At 32.0% G+C, this 12,946-nt stretch overlaps 1 protein-coding gene across 2 annotated transcripts in view; it reads right to left on the reverse strand.

Annotated features, from left to right (window-relative positions):
- The window catches only part of ND-51 (NADH dehydrogenase (ubiquinone) 51 kDa subunit), a 76,849-nt gene that overhangs the window by 6,784 nt on the left and 57,119 nt on the right, over positions 1-12,946 (reverse strand). For both annotated transcript variants that reach the window (XM_089089645.1, XM_089089646.1), the window contains exons 8-10: positions 8,633-8,865; positions 7,260-7,468; positions 6,261-6,370 (exon numbers count right to left, since the gene is read on the reverse strand). In XM_089089645.1, the coding sequence (XP_088945771.1) occupies positions 6,261-6,370; positions 7,260-7,468; positions 8,633-8,865 (552 nt within the window). The remainder of the gene's footprint in view (positions 1-6,260; positions 6,371-7,259; positions 7,469-8,632; positions 8,866-12,946) is intronic.

A 12,946-nucleotide genomic window follows, 5' to 3' on the forward strand; every position in this document is an offset into this window, starting at 1 on the left:
ACTTAACTCGGGATTTAGAATGTTCTTTATGAGGTTGAAGCAAGAATAAATTTAGATTAGGATCTAACCTACTTTGGTACATTTAAATATATAGTTTGATATAGTTTCACAACATCCTCTCAAATGAAAAAGATTTAGGATCATTGAGAAAAAATAAAGACTTTAAGTTAATTTCTTTGGCAATGTAGTAGTTTTAGATGGGCTACCTTAGGGATATATCCAGGACCATTAGGGAAGATAAGGCGCACTGTCAGAAACCCAAATTTGATACATAAAAAGAGCATAAAAAAAGGAATCTAATGGTATTTTTTAAAGTTTATCAAGCCGTTTTCTCCTACAAAGCTGCTGATCTGTAATGCTACCTTGCATTGTACTGCCATTCCCCATGATTGGGTTCAATATGGGTTATTTAAGGCTATTTGTTTTTTCTTAAAATGATAAAATTATACAACATGACCTAAATTTTGACTGGAAATAAGTATATAAATATTACAAGCAAAAATGATCTGCAAAGTTTTGTTTATAGCATAGGCAATAGGCTATATATTTTAAATTATTTTTTTAAAACAACACTTTATTTACATTTCCAACTTATGAAAATTATATTTATGGAATTCAAAACAGACAGCGTATTCGCAGTAGGCTACAGCATTTTTTTCTGTGGTGTTGAAATATATTTATATGGATTTGTTGACACAGAAAGATATATCAACTACCAAACATTAGTAAGAATTTAAATAAAGGATAAAACCATTTAGTACAAAGATTTGAACGACACAGTTAGATTATCTTTCTTAACAACAAAGTTTTCAAATTAAAGGAGGATAGAGTATATTCCCCCTATCCTCTATTTATTTGCAGATATGCTGAGCAAAGCAGCGTCTTTTTGCTCTATCCTTGCATTGTTTCACTTACTGTTGGCATCATTTTTGTGTTTAGTACTGCAAAGAAATTAATAAAAGTTCGTTTGGTAAAGCATGCAGGACCTATTAAAATGTGTACCTTTATGTCACAGAGCCTAAAAGAAATGTGGATATCCTCATATGTGCTTTTTTCCTTTTTTTGCATAGAAACTCAATTAATAAAACTAAAATTTATTGTAATTTTTTTCATAATCCTTGACATTTATTGTGATTCACTCTAATTTCATGCCTGATTAAAACTTGTTCCAGGCAATTTATTTCCTTGATTTTCAAAACAAAGTAACTTGAACAATTGAAGAATGTATTATTTGTGAGGATACTTGTAAAACTTAAATTAGGAATGGGAAGCTGCAGCATTAAAAATAAATTTTGACCCCAGCCAGCCCAAGAATAAATCTCGCTATCTATTTGACAAGTTTACCCCTTTTAAATCGGAAAATAATATAATTACACATACTCATCAAACTTTATTTGATAATATTGTACATTTTGATTGCAAAAACATATAATAATTAAAAACAAATCTACAACAATTTACAAATCTTTTACCAAACACAGTGCTAAGAAACAAAAACAGAAAGATATGTCTTGCTCTTATCAAAAAAAAAAAAAAAAAAAAAAACAAAAAAAAAAAAAAATCATGCTACAAGCACTGTAACTCAGTATCAATGAATAACATGATATAAGAAGAGTTGTAAGTTTTCGGTTTTTCAAGTGACTACATACAAAGCCAAAATTGATTATAGAATCTTTTTTTCATATTTCACCCCCTCTTTGTCTACTAAAGATTGTTTGTAAGCTACCCCAGTAGGGCCTGTTTTAACTATATTTTGGGAAAGTTGATATAAAACTAAGTAAATAATTAACTTTTGGTCATTAGATGTATGTAATGTGTGATGTGAGAAAAGAAAGAGAAGAGAATAGTAAATACAATGTCATTTCTCCAAACACCTGTGTGTGGATATTGTCTTCAAGTAAAAGTTGATTTTGACTAACTTTAGTTGAACCCAAAGCAACCTTAAAATTTGATCTTCCATTCATGAAGAAGTGACAAACACAACAAATTGTGTTGTATTTTAAAGCTTCTAATCAGGACACTGATATGCATGTTTTTTTTTATTACCCATGACCAACAGGTTTTAAGTGACACTCAACTTTGATAAACAAATAGAAATACAGTACAGTCTATTGAGTATTTATGCATTGAAGTATTGTTATAACAAAGAAATGATATTAATTCAGTTAGTACAATAACAAATGTTTTGTAATTGGGTATAGGTAAAGTACATGTTTTAATAAATTTGATTTAAGGCGCAATAAATTTTACTTCTTTTCTAAGTGCTCCTTGACTTTCTATGGTCCAGAAAATTCTTTTTTTGTTGCTCCATAGAATTAATCAGCAATGGAATTCTTGCTATTGAGGAGAAAAATTAACAAAATCTCCTCAATATTTTTTACGAATAAGCTGCAATAAAAATTAGGCTATAAAATGAGTATGTTTAAAGTTTAAAAATTGAAAAATTTAATAATAATTGTGTTTTTTTCTAGTTAATGAGCTTATAAAAAGATGAGGGAACTTGAGAGACTACTATGTCCCCCTAAAGAAAAAAGGGAGATCTCTAATGGATCTGGTGCTAGTGTAAGCTTAAAGCCAGAAGAACAAAAGCTTGTACAAAGAATGAACTTCCTTTCTGAACATATTATTGAAAGGAACCATAAGACAACAGGGGACACTGATCAAGATCAGTGGAAATTTATTCAGAGTATGCAGCGGATATCTCTAGTGAGAATCCCTTGAACTATACAACAAGTATTTTCGCCAAATCTCCTGATAAAGTTGTTTCACATGCTGCAGTTAGCAGCCAAAAATATAACTATGATGAGGTGAAGGATACTGATTTTATTACCCCTAGTGAAGAAATTCTCATTAACGTTCAAACAGATATCCCAAGTTTCCAAGCTTCTAGTAGGCAACAAATATATGCCGCAACAAGCCAAAATCAAACTCATAAAAGAACAAAGACTGGGTCTAGAGATCGAACAGACCTAAAGGAACAGTGAGCAATTGAAAAAAAAAAATTATAAACCCAGTGATGACCAGCATGATCCGGAGTGGTGCTTTCTACAATCACTGTTACCTCACCTGAATAAAGTACCAGATGACTCAAAGTTAGAGTGGCAGACGGAGATCATGAAGGCAATTAAAAAATTAATTTAATCATTCAGTGTATTTTTAGTTTTATAGACGAACTTAATAAAGCTTTTTTTTCTCTCTTTAAGGTAAGCATTAAATTATATGAAAAAAATGGCAAGCAGGTCTAAAAAACAAATATTCCAGCAATATAAATCTTTAACAATAATATCACTAGTACCAGAGTAGAAACATGATATGAGCAAAAATTTTTGACATTTCTATGGATTTGTTTTGAAATGCAGTAACTGGTTTTAGATTTTCTTTGAAAAAAAATTATAATAGCTATAATTATGTATCTTAATTCTATGGGAGATGGTGAAAAACAAGGTAAAGAGACGCTTTTTTACAGAAAGTTATTAAAAATGTGTAAAAAGACATGCCTGCCATGAAAGTGTAACTAAAGAGAAAACAGTCAGAAATTTGGAAACTGCCATGCAGTGTAGTCCTTTCCCTTTGCTAGTGTTCACTTCCAGAAGTTTAACGTTGGATTAGGATAACCACAGGGATGACTAAAGAGCAAACTACAGCCCATAGTAACCAAAAGTTAAAAAACGCGTTTAGAAAAAAAAATACCTAGTGAAAAAAAATGCCATCTGACACTGATTCAGGAATGGTAACTATTATTTCGGTTCTTCTTAAAAGTAAAAGTTAATTTCGAAAAAAATATATGGTGATTTAAAAAAAAGTCTGGAGCCCCTCTAAAATGGCGTCATATCAAAATGAAAAGTGTACCTTTAGAATCAGTGCGGTAAAAAACCTAGAATAGGGGAATTACAGCCCACTTCCTTGCATAACAAGGAAAACCACATTTTGCATGGGTAGCACTGAAAATTAACGTTGCAGTGTGAAGGGAAGATTTTCGATTTGAAGGAACATAAACGTAAGACCCGTAACATGAAACGTAACAACCTTAGGACTAAACGTAACGTAAAGTCTTACGTTTTCAATGTGAAGGAACCTATATTCATTCAGATTTGGGTAGACATTATTTTGAATCAGTTCTGGATGATTGGGGTTGAAAGAAGCTTTGCTAAAAATTGCGGGTTTTATTTTTTGTATATATTCCACAGGTGACACTCCATAAGGGTAGGCCATAAGTTTCTATGGCAGGCGCGCTCATTTGCCAGGGTCAGGAAATTTAAGCACCGAAACCCGTATTGGCAAGTGAGTTTTTCTCTGAAAAGCCGTGATGTGAGGTGATCACTTGGGGAATAATAATCTCTGTAGACTTAAGGTGCTTTTGCTTGGTTTTGGACAACGACTTACATTTATTAATGTTGAATTTGCCCTATTTTGGACATGATTTTTTGGCTATTGGATTGGATATACTGTTTTGTCCTAGGTGATTGGATGGATGAATAAGGTCTAGGCCTTGTTCAAGTGCTCATTTATCTTAGTTACTAAATTAGGAAGACAGGTCTTTTTTCTTCTTTTTTTAAACCAAACAATTACCTGTAACATACTATAGATTTCCATTAGATACCTATTCTTTTCGAACAGAGACAGTTCATCGTCCCTTCTTGGTAATAAGCTAAGTCTGACAAAATAGAAGTAATTTGTTCACCAGATAACTGGATCATCAAATTGACAATCAGACCGCCAAGTTTATTTGGCGACCAAGAGTATACAGATTTAACCTATATAGAATGGACCCAAAGTCACCATCTCCCTTCCTGCTCAAGTACCTTTCAGCCATCGGAGGACAAAAAAAACTTTTGTCAAGGTCTTAATCAATGCCTCTACAAAGGAGGGAAATCCCCAAAAGGATTAAAATTGTTTTGTTGCATACATACAAAGTCATTATTCAGCTGTGATTTAGAATGAGAGCCGTAAAGGAATACGAGTCTATCGGACCAGTCCCTTGGGGGGGGGGGGGGGCTGACCCTGTCCTCCTTGTGAACAAGAATCCGTCGGTGTAAAGAAAACAAACATAGACCAGAATACTGTCAGAAAAAAAAAATTATAAATCGACAGACCAAAAATCTGAGTCAAAACTTCATTGATAGAATTGGAGGTTTCGTTAGAAACGAAATTGCCCCAGTTTTAGAGAAATTTTTGCTATAGCATCAATTAAAACAAGAACCTGCTTGCTAGTATGTTTATAAAATTAAATTTAAAGAGGAAGGCAAATGAGCGATCTGTCTAAGATCTGATCAAATATCTGAGAAATCTAGTCTTGTTTTAATCAACTACGTAGATTTCCGAGTCCCTTTTGGCCTCCCCAAGGACTTAATCGTCCCCTTTAGAAGAACTCCAACCACCAGAAGACAATTAATTAAATGAAATGACTGATATCCCAGCTCTGTGGAGAAAATCAACCCTCCAAATGTCAAACCTGTAGCATTATGTAATTAAAAAAGATGTAATTAAATGTCAAACCTGTAGCATTATGTAATTAAAAAAGATTAAACACCAGCATCTTAACACCATGTAAAGGCCGATTCACAATGAGTTTTTTTCCGAGATTTAGCTAGCGCTAAGATTTAGCCCGTCAGATTTTTCACAGAAGATTTTAATGGGCTGTAAAGCTATATAAATATTCTGATTGACTCAAGTTAACGCCAGGTAAATTTCGGTATTAGAAAAACCTCATTGCGAATGGGCATTAACAAAAATTGGCTAAAAAGAGAAAAAAATTGTATAATCTTTAAGCATACTAAACTGTTAATTAAAATGTTTGCCCAGTTTCATAGCTGGTGCCGTAAATTGGGCGGGAAAGCACAATTTTATGTGAATATATCTATCTAAAAAAAATAAATAAAAAGGGTCAAAATATATCTCAAAAATCATGTCTGAGTTTTATCTGTTTGTAGATAAAAATTGGGCGGGAAAGCACAATTTTATGTGAATATATCTATCTAAGAAAACAAATAAAAAGGGTCAAAATATCTCTCAAAAATCATGTCTGAGCTTTATCTGTTTGTATATGTCCCCCTAGCTTCTATCCTCTTTCAGAGAGGCATTTAATCGTCCTGCATAAAGCATACATGTTCCTATGCTTAACGCAAAGCTTTATTTTGCGTGAACTTTTGGCAAATTTCTGATATATATTTTTTGTGAAAGTGAAGTGAAACAACTAAATATAGCTTGCAACGCCTTATTACATCTCCATGGGATATACGCATAATCTATTAAGCACTCACCTGGACAGGCCACGCTGCAGCATCACCCAGAGCACAAATAGTATGGCCTTCAATTTGTTTTGTCAATTCCCAGATCATATCGATCTCTTCTGGCCTTGCATTACCATCAACTAGAGAAATAGAAAGTTCATTAACTCAACATATTCAAAGCGAAACAGAAGCAAACTTACTGACTCCAACCCCCATAAAATCGACATTTTTGGCGTCTGGTGAAGAGCCAACGACCCCAGAAAAACGAAACCATTGGTTTCAAAAATGATCTCGTCAAACTGTTATTGTTGTTTTGTCTGCAAAACGTTGTTCCCCAAATGTTTTAAGACCACATTTTTTTCGTTCTTTTTCTAAATAAAACTATATATAGGTTCAAAGCTCTTGAAATGGTTTTATATTTTCCATGTAATGCATATTTTTGGCGCTTTTTTCAAAGTTTTGTCAATCCATTCAATTTAGTATACTGGAATTCTTTGGAACAGAGATCAAATCCTATCAGTGCGAAGGCCTTCCTGTCTGGATTGTAAAAGAAAAAAAGATTGCAAGGTACTATATCGTGCAAATCTTGTAGGTTTTTTTCACCTTTTTGTCATTCCAATGGAGGCTCAAATAAAGAACTTAAAGGTTATTAGATGTAATTTATATCTACCTAATGAGAAACTATTTATCTTTAAAAAAAAAGCCAACGTCTTAAACAACCGGAATTGAAAACATACCTCGGGCCAATTCGAGTCACTTTTAGAATTAAATTATTGGAACACACGCTACTACTTCTTTCTTTGCAAATTGCAAAGGGTTATTCGTCCTCCATTTCCAAGTTCAATCTAAACTAGCGCAAGGCAAGGACAAATTTTTTCCTAAAATAAAATCCACAAAATGTCGTCGCCATAATGATTTCACTTACAAAAATAAAACTCTTTTTCTTTATGTGTCGAAATTTATAATATTAAGCCAGAAATTTTTTTGATTATCCATAAACTAGTCGCTGAATAAAATTGCATTGCTTACCGAATCTATACATCATTTTAGTAAGCCATCCAGTGCCTTCACGGCATGGAGTACATTGTCCACAGGATTCATGTTTGTAGAACTCAGACAAACGAGCAATGGCTTTGACAACATCGGTCTGTTTGTTCATAACAATAACAGCAGCAGTTCCTAAGCCGGATTGGGCAGCCAAGAGAGAGTCAAAATCCATCAGAACCTCTTCGCAGAGGCTATAAAAAAAAAAAAAACTTAAATACTACGCCATCGAATACCAACTAATATCTCTAGAAACTCTTGCAGCTTTAAGCCACCTAAGCACGGCGCACTGCTGAACGCCACTCTTCCTTTCCACACAATTTAAAGTTTTGCCATGGCAAAATTACAAGAGATCCCCACAGATATAGGTTAATTATTATAATCTCCGTCAGCCTAATCCATAAAGCCCAATATTTTATCTTATTCGTTGTTTTGAGTTTAATTGACAAACCGTCGTAATTTAAAAAGTACTGAATTAGATTATATACAATTGACAGCATCGTATTTCAAGTTCCAAGTTTTTTTTTTTTTTACTACATTTTTAGAAGATTTCATCAACACTAATATCGACATCCAGTTTATTCTCTTTGCATTAATAAATTAGCTGAACTGAAAGACCCTCTCGTAACTTATGTTCAAAATATCTAAGATTGTACTAGCTGGATACAACTTAAAAAACAAGTTAGGAGAGCAACGAGAGAAATTCTCAGCCAGTGAAAAAAAACGCACCTTCAATGCAAGCGAAACAAAAGGAAAATGACTAAATAATGAAGCAAGAAAACTGTAAGAAACGGGAAAACTTGAAAAATCTAAACGTTAAATATATATATATATATATATATATATATATATATATATATATATATATATATATATATTATATATATATATATATATATATATATATATATATATATATATATATATATATATATATATATATATATATATATATATATATATATATATATATATATATATATATATATATATATATATATATATATATATATATATATATATATATATATATATATATATATATATATATATATATATATATATATAAACAAATCACAAATTCACGTCACTAAACACAAAAAGAAGTAAAAAGTCTACAGACGAAAGCGAATGACTTGCAAAACTAGAAACAAAATAAAATAAATAACCGTTTGCTTCATTTTTCCTCTGACAAGAGTTTTCCCAGCTCTTATTCTTTTACCCCTTTTTTCTGTTCTAATTATGATAAACTCTGCAATTGGTTGATACGCTTAATAATGACTATTCCAAGTCGTGAGTTAAATTAACAATTTAATAGAAAACCTTTCCAATTGAACTCTATAAATGCGTTCACTTACTTCTTTGGAAGCATTGGGACGGAAGAACCACCTGGAATAATGGCTAGAAGGTTGTCCCAACCCCCAAGAACACCCCCAGCATGCTTCTCGACAAGCTCTTTCAAGGGAATTGACATTTCTTCTTCCACTGTGCAAGGGTTATTCACATGTCCAGAGATATTGAACAGCTTCGTGCCTGAGTTTCTAGGGCGCCCGAGACTGGCGAACCAATCCCCACCACGGCGGACAATAGTCTATAATTATGATATGAACTGACAAAAAAAATTAACATTTATGGAATGTTTTACAATTACGATACAAGCACTATTAAAAAAAAACAGACGTCTTTCATATGCACAATAAAAAGGACAATCACGCAGGAATAGTACATACATATAATTAAAAAGTTCAATGACTCTAATAACAAACAGTCTTTCTATTTGCTATTGTAATGAAAATACAATAAAAAATGGTACAATTTTCTAATAAGGCCTTTTTGGACACAAAAATAATAATAAAAATCCGAATATTCCGGCCTCAAATTCGGAAGCCTTTAGGAATGGAAACTAATATATATATATATATATATATATATATATATATATATATATATATATATATATATATATATATATATATATATATATATATATATATATATATATATATATATATATATATATATATATATATATATAAGCTATACAAGACATCTTGCCATGAAGCTTTCTTGTTTGCGCTTTGGTGCTTCAAAATATTGGATTTTGTTTAAAAATAATTCTTGCTTTTGTTTTTCTTTTTGTTTTTTTTTGTAAAGTTTTGTTTTAGTTTTTCTTTATATTTTTTGTCTAGTCTAGTTTTTTGGTTTCCGTTGATATAGGCTTCTACATGAGAAGCCGGAATATTCGGACTTAAGTTTTAATTTAAAAAATTTATTTTCATTACAATTGTAAAAAAGGTCAATATATGGGATAACCTTCTTTAAACTGGCACACAGAGTTTGATATCATAACCTGTTATATTGAATTCACAATTGATAACAAGTACTGTGGCCGCCCAATTTAGCTTCGCAGCAGTGATAAAACAAGCATAAAACACAATTTATCTTTTTGAAACTGGGTCGATGCGCTTGATTAGCGAATTGGCATACTTTGTGATTAGCAAATTTATGACGGTAGAAGGATTTTTGCAATAAAATATCATACATTTTTCCTGATTTTTAAAATACAAGGGAACGACCTTGTATTATCAAAGAACAGCCAACGGTGGTGTTAAGCTATATATGTCACAGAAGCAACTTTAATGTTACATTCTTTTTCAGTAACAAGAAGCTAAACTTAGTTAAAACAAACTTCTTTTCACAGACCAGCTAAATTTTTTATTTTGTTTAAACTCATATAAATCAAACTAAAACAAATATCCAATACTTTTTCGGAGGGGCTAAAAATAATCTAAACGTTGTAAGAGAAGGTTTTCCCCAGGAAGAAGGAAAAGCAATTATAATTATCAAAACACTTTCCAAAAAAGCATTCAGCATATTTGAAAGCCAAAGCATTTAGAGTTCTAACACCAAATCCAATCAACAACTGCTTAAACCTGTGTTTAATAGAATTTAGTACAAGACCGTGGTTTATTATTTATTTGCTTCATTTCGCTTTCCGTATTCAACAAATAGTTATAACTAACATAAACGGTATCCTTGGAACTGTAGAATGCTGGAAATGCCCAATTTCCTATTCTGAGATGTATGCTAAATTCATATTAATCAAAAAAGAATCTGAGGAAACTTTGCATAGTTCAACAATGTCATATTTGATTTTTGGAGATTTTAATTTGGATTTAAATATGGTTGATAGAAACAGTAAGGTACGACATTTTGTTAGCACAATATCAAGTTTTGGCTTTTAAACAGTAATCAATTTATGTACATGGGTAACAGAAACTTCGAAATCTACAATTGATAATATTTTTATTAACATTAAATACCCATGCTCTATAGTAGTTATTAAGAGTCTATCCAAAAATGAAAATAACGATGAAGATTACACTAACTTTCAATCATACAAACAACAAAAGGTAAAAGACTGGGGAATTAATCTAAAACAGTGAATTTATATATTTGCATTTATATATATATATATATATGTATATATATATATATATATATATATATATATATATATATATATATATATATATATATATATATATATACATATATATATATATATATATATATATATATATATATATATATATATATATATATATATACAGATATACTGGTTTCTAAAAGGATTGCTCGCCTCAATGAAAAAAAAAAGCAAGAGACATATAAGAGGTGCGCGGCTGCAGGTTTAGTATCAAACAGTTTGTGGTAACGAACTGTAAGTAAGGAGCAACCCGGCTCAATGGTAACCGAAACTGTAGAAAACGGAATTTTGATACCAATAGATACATCAAAAAGAATCATATTTTAATGCTGATTTCAAATATTTAAGTTTCATCAAGTTAAGCTCTACCTATCAAAAGTTACGCGCCTGAGAAAATTTGCCTGATCTTCTAAAAAAAAGGGGAAAAAAAGTCATAGAACCTTAAAATCACACCATCAGATTTAACGCATCAGAGAACGCTACTGCGGAGGTTTCAAGCTCCTATCTACAAAAATTTGTAATTTTGTATTTTTTGCCAGAAGAAAGATCACGGATGCGTGTTTATTTTTTTTTTTATTGATTTTTTTTTCCCTCAGGGGTGATGATATCGACACAGTGGTCCTAGAGTATCCTGGGATGGGTCATTCGAACGGAAATTAAAAGTTCTAATTCCCTCTTTAAGTGACCGAAAAAAATGGAGGGCAACTAGGCTCCCTCTCCCACTCATTTTTTTTCCAAAGTCACCCGATCAAAATTTTGAGATAGCCATTCTGTTCAGAATAGTAGAAAATATGATAAATGTGTACTTTATGATGACCTAATTCGCCGACGTCCCCGGGGGGAGGGCTGAAAGTTATGAACTTTACCCAAGGCTAACATATAGTATTGGGTATTGGGAAGTATACAGACGTTTTCAGAGGGGATTTTTTCTGGTAGGGGGGGGGGGAGTGGGGCGGGGGTTATGTGGGAGGATCTTACCACGAAGGGAGTTTTCATGGGAGAAGAGACATTGCTATGAAGGGGGTGCCGGATTTCCCAGCATTATTTAAAAAAAGATCAGAAATTATATAAAAAAAAACAAGTTTTTTAACTGAAAGTAAGGAGCAACATCAAAACTTAAAATGACAGAAAACATTACGTATATATTTGGGTTCATCCTCTAGTCAATACCTCGCTCTTTAAGCCAAAGATTATTTAGTACTTTCATAAGAGCTATTTATTCTAATTAACGGCATTTGTGATTAAGGGGTCATTTTTAAAGAATTGGAGCAAAATTCGGACTTTAGCTTAAAGAGCAAGGAATTAAGAAGTAAGAATTGTTTTCTTAACATGTCTCCTTATGACCTGGAGTGGTTATGAATTTACACCCTCCGTTGTGGCTTCATCTCTCTTACTTGACAACTATACTAGAATTTTTCATTTTTATTCGATCGAGTCCACTCCTTATATCCTACAAACATGACATTTTAAAGACTTTTCCTGATAAAAAAAAAGACGTATTCGTTACCATACTTCTGAGAAAAATATAAAATTTCGTATTTTTGTAGGCAGGAGCTTAAAGTCCTTCTCACAGGACAGACTAAAAGAAGTCAGTAAGACGATTAACATCGAAAATAAATCTGAAGAGAGGGTAATTACAAGAATTTGAAAAAGACTAAGGATGTCAAAAGGCATGGAACGAAAATTAAAGAAACCAAACCAACTTGGAGGGATCAGAAAGGACTAAAGGAAGTCAATATGAATTAAAGAAAGTGAGAAGGAATTAAATAGGTCGAAAGGATGTAAAGGAAGTTCGAAGGAATTAAAGGATGCTAGAAGAGACTAAGAAAGTTGTGAGACTTTCTCATAGCTCTATTTTTTTTCAAACAATGAAAAACTTTAGCGTAAAGAGCGAGGCGTTGAGGAGGGGACAACCCCTTTCATATACCGATTAATTTCTTTTCGTTTTAAGTTTTAACGTCGTTCCTTACTTTAAGTTAAAAACTTGTTTTTTTTTTATTTAATCTAATAAAGAACACTATGAAGAAATCGATATAAAGTTAAATAGTCTTAAGAAAAGCAAAAATGGATTACTATGCCAAGAAATTTAAAGACTACGAAGGAAGCCCAGCTAAAACCTGGCAACCGATTAAGTTGGTAATAAGCCCAAATAGTTAGCCGATAATTCCCAATGATGAGCTGT

This window comes from Artemia sp. Qi Xiang Cuo, chromosome 5 (assembly GCF_049724085.1).
Source record: "Artemia sp. Qi Xiang Cuo chromosome 5, ASM4972408v1, whole genome shotgun sequence".
Taxonomy (NCBI): Eukaryota; Metazoa; Arthropoda; class Branchiopoda; order Anostraca; family Artemiidae; genus Artemia; species Artemia sp. Qi Xiang Cuo.